Source organism: Hyperolius riggenbachi, chromosome 2 (genome assembly GCF_040937935.1).
Source record: "Hyperolius riggenbachi isolate aHypRig1 chromosome 2, aHypRig1.pri, whole genome shotgun sequence".
NCBI lineage: Eukaryota > Metazoa > Chordata > Amphibia > Anura > Hyperoliidae > Hyperolius > Hyperolius riggenbachi.
In genome coordinates, this window is record NC_090647.1 from 199,157,010 (window position 1) to 199,176,684 (window position 19,675).

The 19,675-nt window shown below is 45.8% G+C and overlaps 1 protein-coding gene across 1 annotated transcript in view; it reads right to left on the minus strand.

Annotated features, from left to right (window-relative positions):
- ITGBL1 (integrin subunit beta like 1) overlaps positions 1 to 19,675 on the minus strand; it is a 293,679-nt gene that overhangs the window by 195,713 nt on the left and 78,291 nt on the right. Inside the window, exon 3 of the mRNA XM_068265254.1 lies at positions 3,360 to 3,506. Within this exon, the coding sequence (XP_068121355.1) occupies positions 3,360 to 3,506 (147 nt within the window). The remainder of the gene's footprint in view (positions 1 to 3,359; positions 3,507 to 19,675) is intronic.

Here is a 19,675-nt window from a genome sequence, read left to right on the forward strand (position 1 = left end):
ACTTTATAACGCAGGACTATAACATCCCACTGTGAATGCGGCCTAAGGGACAACTGTAGTAAGAGGTATATGGAGGCTGCCATATTTATTTCCTTTTAAGCAATACTAGTTACCTGGCTATCCTGCTAATCCTCTGCCTCTAATACTTTTAGCTATAAACCCTGAACAAGCATGAAGCAGAACAGGTGTTTCTGACATTTTTGTCAGACCTGACAAGATTAGCTGCATGCTTGTTTCAGGTGTGATTCAGACACTATTGCAGCCATATAGACCAGTAGGGCTGCCAGGCAACTGGTATTGCTTAAAAGGAAATAAAAAATGGCAGCCGTCATATACCTTTCATTACAGTTGTCCTTTAACCTTTTATAATAATAATAACACTACAATAAAAAATAATCCATACAAAAAATCCCTACAGGCTCTTAAAAAATAGATAGTGGGAATCAACTCTTTTAGGCCTCTTCCAGACGGGAGGCTGAACTGTGAGCTTGCTGAGCAGTTCAGTCTCCAGTCTGCCGCCAGTACAATTCGGGTGCAATTTAAATGCAGCCATATTGCAGCGGTAGTAATACCACACATGTGAAGCGCTGACACGCGGTGGTTTTACAAGGCGGCAGAAGACCGCGGCATGTTGAGTCTGAGCACGCCTGCGTAGGCGCTCAGATTTGACTCCTGTCCTGGTACCGAGCACTAAGCGCCCCGCTGGTGAAGGAGAGTAGCTGACAAGCGCTGAATTTGCCACCTGTCAGTTGCCTGCGTGAAAGCGTCCTCAGTCAATGCAATGTAAGGCCCAGTGCAAACCAAAACCGCTAGCAGATCCACAAAACGCTAGCGGTTTTTGGTGCGGAGTACAAGATTTGGCCCAGTGCACACCGAGCGGATTTGGATTGCGATCCGCCGGCCGCATCCGCCTGAATGGGCTGGTGCACACCGGCGGTTTGAGGTTTTTAGCAGGAGGCACGTTTGCGGTTTGCTAAAAACCTCAAACCGCCGGTGTGCACCAGCCTATTCAAATACATTAGCCAAGCAGATTTTTAGGCAGATGCGGCTGGCGGATCTGCTCGGTGTGCACTGGGCCTAAGTGAAGGATCCCTGCACACTGCAGCTGAGGATCTCTGCACATCTCGAAGCTAAGTGTGATTGCTATGTGCACAAGTGAATGCAATTACCAGGGGAGGCAGGGGCGCCTCTAGGCATAGGCAGTACAGGCCATTACCTGGAGTGCCATTGGTCCTGGGGCGCCATGTTGCTGGATTAAACCACCCCCCCTGGACAAAGCCACACACCCTGACTAAGCCCCACCCCCACGGGTGTTTTATTACTTGCTTCTGCTGCATCTGCTTAGCGTAAGTTGCAGGCAGCTGCCACTGTGTTCCTCTGTGCCTTGTACATCCCTTCCCCCCCCCTTTGTACCTCCTTCTGTCCCTTTTGTGCCTCCTTCTGTCTCCTTGTGCCTCCTTCAGTCCCTTGTGCCATGTCTGACTCCCTGTTTGTCCTTCTGTCTCCCTTTGTGCCTCCTGTTTCCATGTGCCTCCTTCAGTCCCCCTGTGCCACCTCTGGCTCCTTCTGTCCCCCTGTGCCTCCATATGTCCCCTTGTGCCTTTCTTTGCCCCCCTGTGCTGCCTCTGCCCCCTGTTCCTCCTTCAGCCCTACTCTGCCTCCTTATGTCCTCATTTGCCTCCTGTCTCCCTTTGTGTCTAATTCTGTCTCTATGTGCCTCTTCAGTCCCCATGTGCCTCCTTCTGTGCCCCTTTGTGCCTTATTCTGTCCCCCTGTGCCTCCTTCTGTGCCCCTTTGTGCCTTCTTCTGTCTCCATGTGGCTCTGTCTGTCCTCCTCTGCCTCCTTATGTCTCCCTGTGCCTCCTTACACCCCCTCTTCCTTCTTCTGTCACCCTTTTGTGCCTCCTTCTGTCTCCATTTGTGCATCCTTCTGTTCCCCTTTCTGCCTTCTTCTGCCCCCTTTGTGCTTTTTTTCTGTCCCCCATAATTCCTCCTTCTGACCCCTTTGTGTCTCCTTCTGTCCTCTGTGTGCCTCCTTCAGTCCCCGTTCCCTCTTCTTTCCTCCTGTGCCTCCTTTTGTCCACCTTTGTGTCTCAATCTGTCCCCCTTTGTGTCTCCTTATGCCCCTGTTTGTGCCTCCTTCTGTCCTCCTGTGTGCCTCCTTCTGTCCCCCTGTGCCTCCTTCTGTCCTTTTTTGTGCCTCATTCTGGCCCTCATGCCTTCTTCTGTCCCCCTGTACCTCCTGCTTTCCCTCTGTGTGCCTCCTTCTGTCCTCCTGTGCCTCCTTCTGTCCTCCTTTGTGTCTCATTCTGTTCCCCATTGTGCCTCCTTTTGTCGCCCATTGTGCCTCCTTCTGTCCCCCAGTGTGCCTCCTTCTGTTCTCCTTTGTGACTTCTTCTGACCCTCATGCATCCTTCTGTCCCCCTGTGCCTCCCTATGTCACCCTGTGTGCATTATTCAGTACCCCTCTGCGTCCTTCTGTCCCCCTTTGTGCTTCCTTCTTTCTTCCTTTGTGCCTAATGAAAGTGGAGCCCTGCCTATGTGTATTTTTTGGTGAAACACTGCCGCAGTAAGTGTAATTTCTGGTGAAACGCTGCCGCATTATGATTATTTTCTGGTGAAATGCTGCTGCAATATGATTATTTTCTGGTGAAATGCTTCTGCATTACGATTATTTTCGAGTGAAACGCTGGTGCATTCCAATTATTTTTTACATGGCGGGGTCGCCACGGGGGTAGAGGGGGCATAGTGTCCACCACGTGGGGGGGGAGGTGCCACAGGCTTTCTTGCCTGGAGTGACAAAATGGCTAGAGGCACCCCTGAGGGGAGGCATACTAATAGATCACACCTGATCTTTTTTGAGCATACCAGGCTCAGCTGCACATGATATAACACAGAATCAGTGTGCGTTTTACATCCAATGTGCAGTATGTGTGGCTATAACGTGTGGTGGTATAAATTTGAACGATCAAAAGATAACAAATTCATTTTTTTAAAATATGCTTGTGGAACTTGTAAGCATATTCTCTGATTATTTGAATAATGCATTCAAAAAAAGGTACTTACTGCATCCTTTGAAAGAAAAAAAATTATGCACAGCTGGAGTTTATGTCAGTTCCAGAGAATGCTCAGCGCGGTTACATTTCTTATTAAATTACAGTATCTGAGTTCCCTTTCAGGATAATATGCACTAGAATAACCCGTGTAGTAGCAGCTTGGCGTTTTTTGAAAAGTACATTGTGCACTAGTCTCGAAAAACCTTTTAATGATAATGACACGCATAAAAGTTTGCAGTGACCTAAAAGTTACATTTAAAAGCAATTTTTGTGTTTTTTTTAATGTACAAAGAGGATGCAGACCTGCATTTGAACAAATGACTCCTTGAGAATTCTTGCACATCTCGTTGCTTTGCCTTCGATTCAGAGAACATGTAGCTGGGTATTGACAGGCTTCACCAGACCATCCCATCTCACACTGGCACTTTCCACAGTCACAGGTCCCGTGCCCTGGTGGGTACACAAAAACAACGTCAAAGATGCATTACTGCATTTATTCAGAATTTCTGATAAAATAGCAACAGTTAACCCTTCGCACACTCACGTGCAAATGTTCTTACAAATGCATTCACAGAAATCACTGCTATCCCTACAGCTAAGTTAAAGAGGAACTCTAACCCAGGATTAAACTTCATCCCAATCAGTAGCTGATACCCCCTTTCACACAAGAAATATTTATCATTTCTCAAATATATCATCAGGGGGAGGTCTGTATGGCTGATATTGTGGTGAAACCCCTCCCACAGTGTGATGTCACAGGCAAGAAACTGTCAGGACCATAGTCATTATGGTCCTGACAGTTTCTTGTCTGTGAACCTCTTGCATTGTGGGAAATAATGGCTGTTTCCAACTGTCACGCAACCAGTATCTCACTCTGTGCATAGAACTCTCAGTAACAAATATTCCACACAGATCACCTGGCAGAACTAAAGATGTCACCACCACAGTGATAAATGTCAGAATGTAAAACAGAGAGAGGAAAGATTTTACAATTGGCAAACATTGACTAAGTAATCTATAAATGAATATTGTAAGCAATAAGCAATTTCATTCATTCTGTTATTTTCACTACACTTCCTCTTTAACAGCTGGGGCCTTGGTACAAAAGAACAAATTCTCTTGCATAGTCACCTACACTGTGCAGAGGTGCCTCAGTATTTGTAGGTGTCCTAACTTTGGCCCTGTAATATGCATAGTGCAGTCATGCAAATATTCATTGCATCAAACCTATCTAAAGATTAGGAGCAAATATCCTGCCATCCTCTCCTGGGACAGATAGTGCATCAAACTAATCCCACAAGGGAGGTAAAATCTATTCATGCGCATACTGGCAATGGTCACAGACAGGGGAAGGAGGGTGTGTACTGGATTAAACCCTGGCCAGAAGGTAAAGTTATGAGAACAAAAAACACATAAATCCAGGCATTTAAATGTCCAAACTTGAGGCGATGTGCAAGAAAATTTTCACAACACATGCAGAGGATCTGCACAGAATCATTACTGATATGTCAGTGCTAAGCTAAACACTCCGTTTTCCTTGGCCAAAATGACCATTCTTGATTGTTGAAGTATCTACAGGTGTCCCCCACTATTACCAGTCCCTGTTCTCAGGGCCAGCGCTACCATAGAGGCAAAGGGGGCAATTGCCCCAGGGCCCCAGAGCCTGTAGGGGCCCCCAGTGGCTACAAGAGGAAAAAAACATTTTTGAAATCGACCTTATAGTTTTTGAGAAAATCGATTTTAAAGTTTCAAAGGAAAAAAAATACACATTTAAAAACTCGCCGACTTTAATGGTTAATAGCAAATCCACCTTAAATGCTAGAAACGCTAAATTTGCAGGATATGTGTTACGATTGTGGAATTCTCTCCGTGATCAGCGCACAAGACGTGCGCTGACACTGCGGAAATCCTCCACAAGCGTGTAATTTGAGGGAACCCAGCAAAAGGTGCAATGCACCTGTAGAGGGAAATTCCTGTCGGCAGGTGGAGCTGTGGAGTGCAGAGGAACAGCTCCTCTGCCCTGCCACAGACGCAAGACAGGAATTGCACGAAGGGAAGGAACGCAGGGCAAGATAGCCCTGAAAGAGAGAGATCAAAGCGACAAAGGGTATGTGTGTTCCCCAATCTAGTCGCCACCCTGCGACGATGAACACACAACCAGGAAGATAAAGTGAGAAGGCAATCGCCGGAGATGGCGGTTGCTAACAGCGACACAAGACCGAATAAGCACACATGAGGAATGTATGTATGTCCACCAATCTAGCCGCCCACCTGCGACGGCGGACACACAACAAAGGAAACCGAGTGAGAACGCAATCGCCTGAGAAGCGATTGCGAATGAGATTGAGCAAAGGGACAGATTGTATGTGTGTGCACCAAACTAGTCGCCAACCCGCGACGGTGCATACACAACAGCAGATATGAAGTAGGAACGCAATCGCGAGAGAGGCGATTGCCAGAGGTGACACAAGGCTACAGCAAGGTAGAGCACGAGAGTAGCAAAGGCACAGCAAATATACAATTAGAAGATAAGGAAAATAACAAACGCTAACTAAACGCGAACACCGCACTCATTCGCAACAGTGCACGCGTTTATGCGCGGTCTCCGCGTGTTAAGCACAACAGAGACAAGCACGCCTAACTAACCACCGACAGACAAACATGAAACACAGGACGCGAGCTCTTGCTTAACGGTTACCTCACCGAGCTTCCAGCGAGCGTTCGTAGCAGACAAGACAGATACACAAAAACAGGAATAAGTGAGAGAGACGGATCCACAGCACTAGCGCAAGGCGAGTGCGATCCAGGCAAGACAGATTAGATGAGATAGCTGGTAGCCACCGCTGCTCCAGCAATACTCCAAGAACAAAGATCAGAACGACTTCCTGACGACCACCGCTGGGACAGAACAATCGCAACAGACAAACAAAACAGATATGCAATCCTAACTGCACTAGGGAATCTGCCTAGTGCAGTCCAAGGAATTACTCTAAGCTAATCTTTAAACAATGAGCAAGGCTGACACTCCAGGAGTGTTTCACAGGACTAACCCTTATGACCAGCGCAGGTCTGTGATATCACATGGTATTTATAGTACAAACCTCCAGAGGATGTGGCTAGGAAATTTGCATGACCAACGTATGCAAATTCCCCAGCAGCAGCAAGCTGCAAAACTGACAAAAGGTCTCTCTTCCAGAGACCTGCAGAATGCAGACCTGAACAGTGGTCAAAAAGCTGCATGCCTACGCAGGCAGCTGAGCGGATCATTACAATATGTTAAGGAGATCATTGGAAATAAGAGGAAAAAAACAATTTTTCAAAAAGACCTTATAGTTTTTGAGAAAATCGATTTTAAAGTTTCGAAGGAAAAAAGTATACTTTTAAATGCGGTAAATGTCACTACTACAAACCTAACGGTAGTGTAATTTTACATGCATCAAAAGAAAGAGCAATACATTTCCTGACGGGGTTTCCAGGGGGTCCATACGCAGCCGCATCGCTTTGGCCAGGGATCGCTACACAGCTGCAATATGGCTGTATGAAGATCCCTGGCATTTTTTCCTATTTTCCCAATTTTTTTTTTATGTTTAGAGTGTGGAAATTAAAAAAAAAAAAATTATGTGGGGTCCCCCCTCCTGAAACTTTTTAACCCCTTGTTCCCAATGCAGGCTGGGGTAGCCAGAATGTGGAGCTCCGACCGATTGGGGCTTCACACCCTGACTATACCAGCTACAAAAAAAGGTCCCTTAATGCCGATTTTTGTTCCGGGGTAACTGTTGGGGGGGGGGGAGGGGCAGGTTTATTTTGCCCTGGGGCCCCATTGTTGCTTAAACCGGCCCTGGCTGTTCTAGTGATCCAGATGGATCACCCTTGGTTACAGGGTTGGACTGGGCCACAGTAGTACAGTTTTTTCCCTAGGTGGGCCCCCCCCCTCCAGGTCTCTGGTGCCCCCCCCCCCCCCTCCTTGTCTGACAGAGCTCCAATTTCTGTTTGCAGCACAAAAATTATCTACTCAGTGCTGTAATCACTCATGCTGAGAGCAGTGGTGTAGCTAAGGAGCTGTAGGCCTCGATGTAAATTTTACAATGGGGCCCCCCAAGCACTCTATACATAACAATTGATACGACGCACCAAAATCTGCCAATGGCAACTACAGTGTCAGAGGTGCAAGAAGGGGATGGGAAATAGCTTGTTAATGATTACCACTGTTCAAAGTATCTATAGAAGTGATTATTATGAGCAAAGGACCAATAGAGAGGTAATACTGTAGTTGAGGGAGGGCCCTTCGGGGCCCCTTTGGCCCATGGGCCCAGATGCGGTCGCAACCTCTGCGGTCGCAACCTCTGCAAAGTAGGACATTACTTTATATTGAAGGAGGGGACTCTATGCAAAGTTTTGCTGGGCAGCAGTGTCTCTGAATTACAATGCTGCTAAGATCATGTACATTTGGCCCTGTCCATAATACATCATGACCACGCCCACCTTCCAGTGCATGGTCACGCCCTTTTTTCACCGCAATCATAGGATGTGTGGGCCCCAGGTTGAAATTTCTTTGGTGGGCCCCCAGTGTCCCAGTCCGACCCTGCTTGGTTAGGCTCCTTTCACACCATCTAAACTACGTTGTTATGCGATTATTTTTTAATCACACCACAACATTTTAGAAAAGTTGCATCACACGTTAATGGTGAAGCGCAACCTTACAGTGAGGCATACAGTACAAACGTGCAAGTTATACAGTAAACACAATGCATCCACTGATATACCCATGGAACCCACCGCATCGCGATCAATGTGATAACCCCATATGACTATTATTGCATTTGCATCACAATGCGATGATATTGTCCATGGAAACAGACCAAGTAAGGAAGGCCCCTTAATATTGTTGTTCCCAAGGAGATCTTTCAAGGCACAGCCCTCATCCTTCCCCACCCCACTCAATAGCACAGAGCACAATGCTTTGCAAATCATTTTGGGGTGACAATGATAGCAGAAGTGTATGTATTTTAACAAAGTTAGTGAAAAAGTATGTAGAGTGTATTGGATAAGGATTTTTTTTCCTTGGGGGGGGGGGGGGGGGGGATAAAAATAGTCGTCAAAGTCCCAGTTCACGCACATTTTTCTATGCATTTATAGACGGCTAATAACTTATCATTGAGGCCTCTTTTACACTTCACTTATCTACAATTAACCATTTCATTGTTAATTTTAGATAAGTGAACAGTTCATAAAACATGATTTAAAGAGAAACTTTATAACTTAATGAATAAAATTGCTTATTTTTTTACAATATTACTTTATAAATGATTTAGTCAGTGTTTGCCCATTGTAAAATCTTTTGTTACTCTTATTTATATTCTTAAGGCTGGTTTCACACCAGGACGTTGCGTTTTAGGGGACATTATGGTCGCATAACGTGCCCCTAACGCAAGGCCTGGTGCTCCCTGCTTTGGACATCAGAGTGAGCCGCGTTGTGCAGCTCACTCTGGCGTCTGTGATGCCGTGATGCGCACTCTTGGCCGCATGCGGCATCACGTGGTCCCGCCAGCCAATCGCCGCACAGAGCGGCCGCTCCAGGAAGTAAACACTGCACGTCACTGAGTGCAGTGAATATTAATTAGCCATGTGCCTGGCCGCTCTCCGCTCCTCCCCAACGTTACTGAGCATGTGCAAGCAGTCTAACGCGGCTCTGCCGCTTACAAAGTACTGCATGCAGTACGTTATATTATGGCGCAGCGTTACACTGTAACGCAACGTGGGCACTGTGAACAGCCCATTGATTTTTCATTGCTGTGCGGTGGGGTGCGTTACAGGCTGCTCTAACGTGCGCCTGTAATGTCCCACTGTGAAACCAGCCTTAATGTATCACAGATAGCGACATCTTTACTGCTGGTAAGTAGCATCACTGTGGAATGTTTGTTTGGTGTGTTCTGAAGTGAGCAGAAACAGCATCGGGTCTCACAGAGTGCTCTGGTAGGAGGATGAGGTATAACTAAATAGCCTAGGCTAAACATCACTAGGAGGGCAAGGTTGCCTACCTAAATACAGCAATATATAGAAATAAGAAGTGTTTATGATACTAAAACCAGGATAATGAATGTAAAATTGCATATCCTGAATAATGTATTACATTCTTCTATATATTGGTGTGGGGCCTCTTAAATATTTTTAGTCTCTGATTTGCTTCAAAGCTTATATGATATGTCAAGCAAGGTTTTCCTTTTATGTTATACAACATAGTTTACAATAAATGAAAAAAAAACCTTATGGAAAGCAAATGATAATATATTACAATTAAATGTAAATCTTGACATTTAAAGGATACTGCCTATAACAGTTGAAACAGAATTTAAGAGAGCACATGGTTCCCTGAAGGAGCTGGGCAAGCACCTCATGGCATAGAATTATACTGCTAATAATAGAAATATACTTCACATTTACTAGACAGGATATGACAGTTGCAGGACTACTATCTCATGAATAGTGCAACATATGGGAATGACACAGATACTTACAGCTCCAACCCGCAATACTGTTCTATTAGAAAGAGGAGCCCAGTTTTGACATAAACCATCTGTCTAAAGATCCTGCGGATTTTGCATGTTGGATATTGACAAGTGAGGTGTTGCATGATCTGTTTGATATCTGTTTTAATTATATTAGATTCCGAGTACTCAGCCTTTAAGAAGCATTGCTAGTAAAGAGTCGTAAGCTATCAAATGTTGAAACATATTTGAATCTAATAAAGCATAACTGGTTTAGCTAGTAACATTGCATATCTACTTTCCCTATTCTGCAAGTCATTTTAGAATTTAGCATAAAACATGTGTTACTCTTTCAACTTGCAGAATTCTGTCATTTTGTGTAACACAATAAAAAGAAAAACATCCTGCACCCCACTTTATATATGCGCAAGTGACAAAAAAACATTATCGTATTTTTACCATAATCTTTTTCGGACACCCCTGTATCCAGCTCACATCCTTGCGTACAAGGAAAAAAGGTAATTCCAATATTAGACTATCAGTGATTTTACCAATATTCTACTAACCCTCTGTACAGTAACTCTCACACTAACCCTCCCAATCATTGCCTAACACTAACTACCTATCCCCCCCCCCCCCAACTACTTTCAACACTAAACCCAGTAATGAACCGGCCAAGCCAGGCTAGTAATTAAAAATCCTGGAGTTCATCTACATTGTAGCACGAGTGAAGTTTGGTCCAGTGTTTGTCGTGGAGCAAAAATGTAGACATCATACCAAAAAATGTTGATTCAGGTTATACCTTTAATGACTAACTGTACTTGGTTTATTCTAAGCTTTCAAAATGTTAAGTTTCTTCTTCAAGCATTATATGGAACTGGATCAGAAGTGAACCGAACAAAAGTGAATGTAACATACAGAGACTTAGGCCCCGTTCACACTTGCGTTTTTGCAAAAAACGGAACGGATGTACGGATCCGTTCCGTGCGCATCCGTGCCGGATGCGTACGGTTGCACTCAGGATCCGGTCCGGATCCGTTTGCATCTGGTTTTTCATCAGTAGGTGATCAGGTTGATATCCGGATCCGTTTTTAAAGAGATACAGACTATATAAATTCTTGGGGTCTGGGAGGTCTGCAGAAGCCCTGGGGTCATTGTTGGAGACAGCCTGACGTGTGGAGACCATCCTTGGATATAGAGACTGCAGTTTGGACCATGGATCCAGTGTTTTTGTACTCATTTTACCTGGGAATGGTCTCCTTTTTGATTTTTACCTATACTATGTGGGAAGAAGGCGTGCTCCTCGCAGGAGATGGTGGGTGCACCAGGCAGGTAGCTGCTGCACCTGTAGAATCAGGTCCTCAGGTGTAGGGCCGGCCTTAGGTTTCACAGCGCCCTGAGCGTAACCAGATTTTGGTGCCCCCCCCCCACATTCATCCTCTTCGCGCACGCGCATACACTAATGGGGGGGACCTTAGTGCCAGTGTAGGTGCCAGGATTCTGGGAGCAGGAGAGAAGGACTCGTCGTCACTCAGGATATTGTCACAGGACTGAGTGGCACACGTGCTGCGCGTTTCTCTGCAGCAGCCTGAAGGTGGCCACTAACTGTCCAATTTCTAGCGAAAAATCGTTTGAGCGATCAGAAATACTGATCGGACGAAAAATCGTTCACTACACCATCAACTAACCAATCTTTGCTTCCTATCTATAACGACCACCAAGAAAATCCAAATTTTCGTTCGACGAAAATTCATTCGGGCGACATTTTTTTCACTCGTTCATAATCTATTGTGTCCACCAATGGAGATTATTTACAACCAATCCGATCAGAATTTCTCATCGCTCAAACTATTTTTTGCTAGAAATTGGACCGTTAGTGGCCAGCTTGGCTCAGCGTGCCTCCGTCCATCCTGATTCCTGACATATAGCTATAAGTCCCCCCCAGTATAGGTAGCCAAGCATAGGTGACCCAGTAAAGGTAGCCAGCTATAGATTCCCCCCCCCCCCCAGTATAGGTTAGCCAGGTAGGTGCCTCCAGTATAGGTAGCCAGTATACTTGCCCCAGTATAGGTTAGGTAGGCATTTGTCCCAGCCATAGGTTAGATAGGTTGGTGCCCCCAGTACAGGTTAGATAGGTAGGTACCTGCAATATAGGTTAGATAGGTAGCTGCCCCAGTATAGATTAGATAGGTAGCTGCCCCCAGTATAAGTTACATAGGTAGCTTCCCCCAGTATAGGTTAGATAGGTAGCTGCCCCCAGTATAGGTTAGATAGGTAGGTGCCCCCCAGTATAGGTTAGATAGGTAGGTGCCCCCCAGTATAGATTAGATAGGTAGCTGCCCCCAGTATAGATTAGATAGGTAGGTGCCCCCCAGTAAAGATTAGATAGGTAGGTGCCCCCAGTATAGATTAGATAGGTAGCTGCCCCCAGTATAGATTAGATAGGTAGGTGCCCCCCAGTATAGATTAGATAGGTAGGTGCCCCCCAGTATAGATTAGATAGGTAGGTGCCCCCAGTATAGATTAGATAGGTAGCTGCCCCCGGTATAGATTAGATAGGTAGCTGCCCCCAGTATAGATTGGCTAGGTAACTTCCCCCAGTGTAGATTAGATAGGTAGCTGCCCCCCACTATAGGTTAGATAGGTAGCTGCCCCCAGTATAGGTTAGATAGGTAGCTGCCCCCAGTATACATTAGGTAGGTGCCCCCAGTATAGGTTAGATAGGTAGCTGCCCCCAGTATAGATTAGATAGGTAGCTGCCCCCCAGTATAGGTAGGTGCCCCCAGTATTGGCTAGATAGGTAGCCGCCCCCAGTATAGGTTAGATAGGTAGCTGCCCCCCAGTATAGGTTAGATAGGTAGGTGCCCCCAGTATAGAGTAGGTAGGTAGGTGCCCCCAGTATAGGTTAGATAGGTAGCTGCCCCCCAGTATAGGTTAGATAGGTAGCTGTCCCAGTATTAGGTAGGTAGGTAGCTGCCCCCCAGTATAGGTTAGATAGGTAGCTGTCCCAGTATTAGGTAGGTAGGTACCCACCCCTCTCCCCTCATAGTGTAGGGTGAGCCGCGGGGAGGGCAGCCTGACCTCTCCCTCCCTCTCCGGGCCACCCTCCGTGCTCCCCCCTCCGATCCGACGCAGACTGCTGCAGAGATAACAACTCACCTCCCTGGTTCCGATTTGCCGCTGGTCTACTCTCTTCTACATACATAGTCACTGATACACACTAAACTTCCTGTTAAGCAGGAAGTTTAGTGTATCAGTGACTATGTATGTAGAAGAGACCAGCGGCAAGTGAGAGGCACCGGCGATCAGAACCAGGAAGGTGAGTTATCTCTGCAGCTGTCTGCATCGGATCGGAGGGGGGAGCACGGAGTGTGGCTCGGAGAGGAAGGGAGGGAGAGGTCGGGCTGCCCTCCCCACGCTGCGGCTCCTCCCTCCATCACGGACATGTTTGCCTCCAGCAGCGGCACCAGGGGGCGGAGCGAGAGGACCCAGCCGGGTCCTCCATATCAAAACATGCGGCCAGGGGACAGGAGCGCCCCCTGGAAGCCGGCGCCCTGAGCGATCGCACAGGTCGCTCAGGTCAAAGGCCCCGCCCTGCTCAGGTGTGTAGGGCCTCACCTCTTCGTCTGACATGCTGCCAAATATCTCCAGCCACAAGTCACTGCTGCTCCACTCCTCAAACGCTGGGCCCATGAAAACACATAGGAAGTGGGAAGAACGTCCAGATTTTTTATAGCCAGTGTGTTGCCTCCTTTCCGTTTCTCATTGGTTCAGCTGTGCGGATGGTGCAGTCCGGATCCGGTCGGGGTGCAGCAGCCGGATCCGAAGTCCGTGAAAAATAGTGCAAGTTGGAAAAGTGTCCGGAGTCCGTATTCGGTCCGAATCCGGGAACGGACGAGTATGTACGCATCCATAGACTATCATTGGATTGCCAAACGTCCGTTCCGTTTGTACAGTATACGTTTCGGATCCGGTCCGGAAAATCCTGACTGCTAACGCAAATGTGAACCCAGCCTTATACAGTAAAACCCCTGTTATACAGAACTCAGTTAACCAGAAGTCTCAAGCAACCAGAAAAAAAACATCCTAGCCTTGCAGATTGCATAAAATACTTTTACTCTTTATACAGTAATTAACCTCTGCTACATGAAGTTAATTATGTCCTTTGTACATTTCAAAGGAGGCAAAACTGTCATGTCAGATTGAGCCTACAGAATTATATATAAGTCTCTGAATGTTAACTTACATTCACTTTTGTACAGTTCTGATACAGTCCTGTATAATGCCCAAACAGGGCAGTTTCTAGGCTACGTAGCTCCCAAGGCGAGGCTGTAAAAGTTGTGCCCCCCCCCAATCCCCCCCCCCCCCTATACTCGAGTACACTGTTGCCATGCAGTAGCCAGATACAGCCCCGAATATAGGTAGCCACAGAAGCTTCCAGTATTAGGTAGCCAGATGCAAAGGCCCTCCTCCCCCCACATTTATTTCCTTTTAAACAATACCAGTTGCCTGGCAGCCCTGCTGATTTATTTGACTGCAGTGGTGTCTGAATAAGACCAGAAACAAGATTGAAGCTAATCTTGTCAGATCTCTCAATAATGTCAGAAATGCCTGATCTGCATAACCTTGTTCAGGGTCTATGGCTAAAAGTATTAGAGGCAGAGGATTAGCAGGATAGCCAGGCAACTGGTATTGTTTAAAAGGAAATTAATTCTGTAGTTTTCAGTCTTTATGCATCCACATTATGGACCTGTCTTTCTGGTACGTTGTCTGTATAAATCCTGTGTGCCTATTACTTGTTGTCTACTTCACTTTTTGCAACTTAACAATTTTGCATTGTTTGTATTTTTCTAATCTTGCTTAATAAACCTTTTGTTGAAAAATAAAAAAGGGAAATTAATATGGTAGCCTTCATATTCCTCTGGTTACAGTTGTCCTTTAATTTTCTGATATCCCCCAAACCTCCATCTTAGCCCTACTCAAAAAAAAATTGTTCATCCTCCACCCTGGTGACATCGTTATACTCTTATATCCAAGATTTCTTATGGGCTTTACCTGTGTTAGTCCTGCTTTTGTTAAGAGGAAGAAACAACACCGGCTTCACCATAAAATGATAAGTAAGCCACACAAGCTCATAGAATGGGATGTCCAACTGTTGAACTGTGCATAGAATTCACCCAGGGTGGCTAAATGACCTATGGCCGCATGGGCTGGTGAAGTATGGAAGCTTGCTGTGGCAATAAATGGGATTAGCACCAACTCCATATTCATTTAAATTAACTGTTCCACAGGAACATATGGATGTAATGTATCATTCACGTGTCTGCATGCTTTTGACTATGATCTGAATATACATTATGTTGCAATTTTTGTGTTACAATAGCACTCCAGTTTTCTATTTCGAGAGAGGCCACCTTGCTTTTTGAAAAGTCTACAAACTACGAGCAGAACTGAATTCTGAGTGAAGTCTGGCAGATGCTGCAGACACTAAAAGGTTACCCCTGTCTCTTTGTGCTCCACTTCCAGAATATTTGTTTTTACTTTTCACCCTAGAGAGACATCACAAGGGCAAACATGTACAAGTTTACAAAAAGAAGAATGTGTTCAAATTCACCTCCACTGTCTCATATGTTCTGAAAAAATGAACATCACATGATACCATCACACTCTATGCTCCTCAAGGAAAAACACACAATTTGAGCCTTGTCTTGACGAATTTAACAGCCCAAAAGAAAGACCAGTCTCCACAGCAATTGGACCCCTGCTGACAAATGGTTACAACATTTCAGATTGCACTTGGTCATGGGTAACATTATATAATATAGATGGCATTCATATTTGAATATGGATCATCTGGCTTTAATGTAAACTGGACTGAAAATAAACTTACTAGATAATTAATTGCATTTCTACTGCTAATGGTAAATAGACCATTAGGCCTCGTTCACATCAGGGCCGTTTCTGTGCGCTTTCCACAGCGCACTCCCTCTGCGTTCAGCAAGGTATTGATTTTTCCATGTAACTAAATGTAGCTGGTTCACATCTATGCGCTGCGCTGAGCAGCGTTACAGAAACGTAGTGTTGCAGGCATTTCTGTGCGTTGAGCTGGAAAGCGCACAGCAATGCAAGTGAATGGGTCCGCTTTTTTAGCGCATAGAAGCGCGTACAAGCGCATAGAAGCGCATGCGTTTTTTACCCCTAATTGGAGAAAAAAATACATTTACATACAAAAACAAAGTTTTATTGACAACTGCTGCTGCTACAGTAAGCAAAACGTGCTTTAAAGAAGCGCAGCGCAACGCACAGAAACGCGGACTAAAGCGCGCACAAGCGCATGCGTTTTTTACCATGCGCTTTAACACGTTTTTCAGCGCAGCAGATGTGAACGAGGCCTATGTGTAAAGAAAAGCGGAAAAGCCGCCGCATGTATGCAGGATGAGGCGGCTGTTTCCGCGGTTGGCATAGCGGAACGCGGAAAAACCGCCACGTCTGACGCGGCGGTTTGCGCGCACAGGCCTGCTACTGACGGTCTGACCAGGTGTGGGGAGACCACCGCATGTGCAGATTGCGGTGCATCTCACCCCGCGTGCAGGCTAGCAGAGACATTGCAAAATGTGGCTGGTGTGGCTGGGACTGATAGTCCACACAGGTTCAGAATGACGCGCGCGCGCTGAGAGGCAGAGTTTATATGACAGCCAGAAGAAGGTCAGCTGACCAAGCTGGTCAGCTGACATTTCCACCACTTTTCATTGGTCCAGCACTTAGGGTGGCACCGGAGAGCGCTCTATAGTATATATACTGGGTGCTGGTCATTCTCTGGTTGTCTGTCATTGTGATCACTACGTGGTAGCACTCAGGCCTTGTCTGTTTCTGTGTTCTAGCATAGTTTCCAAAGGTGTTGACATCAAGGAGTTCACACCTTAGCATTAGGAATATTGAATTGTATTATTTGTTATGACCTTCTGCCTGCCTGACTATTCCTCTGTACTCTGATCTTGTACCTTGCTATTTCTGATATCCTGTTGCCAATCACTGCTTGTTCCTGGACTCTGTACCTGCCTCCTGATTCTGTACCTCGTTATTCTGATTCTCCGTTGCCTGACCCTGCCTGTTATTGGATTCCGCATCTGCCTTCTGATTCTGTACTTTATCTGTCTGTGTGTTGACGACCTGGCTTGCCCGACCTCGAGAACTAGCCTTACTGTTAGAGGCAGTTCCCAGATCTGTTAGTGACACCCGCTCATTGGTGTCACTCACGCTCTGTCCTTCCCTCATTCTGCTTAGCTCCTCCCCCGGGAGAGTCTAGGCTTACGGAAGGAGCTCTTCCGTGCAGTACTCCTTACTGCCACTGTACCTACTCCTTAGGTACAGTCCTCTGTGTTACTGTTACACCCAATCACTCACTTGTTATCTCAGGTGTCCAGAGGTTAGTAGATATATCTGATTATCGGTGATACTGCAGATCACCAATAATCGGGTATATTCTGTATTCTCGGTGATACTGCAGTTCACTGGTAATCAGACCCTCTCTGTGTTACACCGATCGTTACAATTAGTAACATAGAACAGTGTCATACTTTATATTGTTTAAGATCTGAATTTTCTGAATTTTTAAGACTGCATTCTAAACACCAGCCATGACAGTCTGATGTATAAATTAGCACAAAAGGATCCGCAAACCATCAGTGGTAGAAGAAATGCTGGTTGTTCTTTATTCAGATAATCTGAATAAAGAACAACCAGCATTTCTTCTACCACTGATGGTTTGCGGATCCTTTTGTGCAAATTCCTATATTGGCTTGGCTTCCCAGATCCTGCACCAATTGGTTGATTTGGTAGGGGGTTATGAGCGTTTTGATCCTCTCATCATATCCTTGATGTATAAATTAGCTTCATTTTTCTGCAAGTCAAACTTTATTAACACTGTTAATGTCTAGATAGTTTATTGGTTAAGGGCTTTGCCTCTGACACAGGAGACCAGGGTTTGAATCTAAACTCTTACTGGTCAGTAAGCCAGCACCTATTCAGTAGGAGACATTGGGCATGACTCCCTAACACTGCTACTGCCTATAGAGCATGCCCTAGTGGCTGCAGCTCTGGTGCTTTGAGTCAGCCAGGAGAAAAACACAATATAAATGTAATTTGTCTTGTTTCCTTAACTAGATAAAAGTGTTTGCCTTCCATTTACCTTTCAGGCTACATTTATCTTTCTTTTTGACTGCCTTATTAGCATAGATAACAGGAGGACTCGTTTTTTAACGCATACTTTACAATAAAATAGAAAGGGATATCAGACAATTTCTTAGTAGGGCTAGTACAATATAGACCTTTGTTTTTCTCCACATGTCACATGTCAGTGCAAGCACCCTCTAAATGCAAACAAAAAATGACATGTACGTATGTCAGACATCAGGGTTGTAAGGGATCACACCTACTTATTGTATCACCATTTCTGTATTTATAACTTCTTTATTGAATAGATGTAGAGACGTAAGGGGGACATAGTGGCCAGAGAATTCAGATGCAGAGTAGAACAACTGGATATCCATGGAGAGTGAGAATAATGTGCCAGTTTTGGAAGGACTTCATAGGTTAAAGGCATACATTTCATGTAACAGATCTTTACTCAATATTTACTTTAATCATCACAAGGGGCAACCTGCCAGGAGTAGTGTTGGGCGAACAGTGTTCGCCACTGTTCGGGTTCTGCAGAACATTACCCTGTTCGGGTGATGTTCGGGTTCGGCCGAACACCTGATGGTGTTCGGCCAAACTGTTCGGCCATATGGCCGAACTAAGAGCGCATGGCCGAACGTTACCCGAACGTTCGGCTAGCGCTGTGATTGGCCGAACGGGTCACGTGTAGTGTTGGGCGAACATCTAGATGTTCGGGTTCGGGCCGAACATGGCCGAACTCCGAACATAATGGAAGTCAATGGGGACCCGAACTTTCGTGCTTTGTAAAGCCTCCTTATATGCTACATACCCCAAATTTACAGGGTATGTGCACCTTGGGAGTGGGTACAAGAGGAAAAAAAATTTAGCAAAAAGAGCTTATAGTTTTTGAGAAAATCGATTTTAAAGTTTCAAAGGGAAAACTGTCTTTTAAATGCGGGAAATGTCTGTTTTCTTTGCACAGGTAACATGCTTTTTGTCGGCATGCAGTCATAAATGTAATACATATAAGAGGTTCCAGGAAAAGGGACCGGTAACGCTAACCCAGCAGCAGCACACGTGATGGAACAGGAGGAGGGTGGCGCAGGAGGAGAAGGCCACGCTTTGAGACACAACAACCCAGGCCTTGCATGAGGACAAGAAGCGTGCGGATAGCAATTTGCATTTTGTCGCCATGCAGTCATAAATGTAATACAGATGAGAGGTTCAATAAACAGGGACCGGAAACGCTAACCCATCACAGATGTTCATTGTTCATGTTACTTGGTTGGGGTCCGGGAGTGTTGCGTAGTCGTTTCCAATCCAGGATTGATTCATTTTAATTTGAGTCAGACGGTCTGCATTTTCTGTGGAGAGGCGGATACGCCGCCGATCTGTGACGATGCCTCCGTCAGCACTGAAACAGCGTTCCGACATAACGCTGGCTGCCGGGCAAGCCAGCACCTCTATTGCGTACATTGCCAGTTTGTGCCAGGTGTCTAGCATCGATACCCAATAGTTGAAGGGTGCAGATGGATTGTTCAACACAGCTACGCCATCTGACATGTAGTCCTTGACCATCTTCTCCAGGCGATCGGTGTTGGAGGTGGATCTGCACGCTTGCTGTTCTGTGTGCTGCTGCATGGGTGTCAGAAAATTTTCCCACTCCAAGGACACTGCCGATACCATTCCCTTTTGGGCACTAGCTGCGGCTTGTGTTGTTTGCTGCCCTCCTGGTCGTCCTGGGTTTGCGGAAGTCAGTCTGTCGGCGTACAACTGGCTAGAGGAGGGGGAGGATGTCAATCTCCTCTCTAAAGTCTCCACAAGGGCCTGCTGGTATTCTTCCATTTTGACCTGTCTGGCTCTTTCTTCAAGCAGTTTTGGAACATTGTGTTTGTACCGTGGATCCAGAAGGGTATAAACCCAGTAATTGGTGTTGTCCAGAATGCGCACAATGCGTGGGTCGCGTTAAATGCAGTC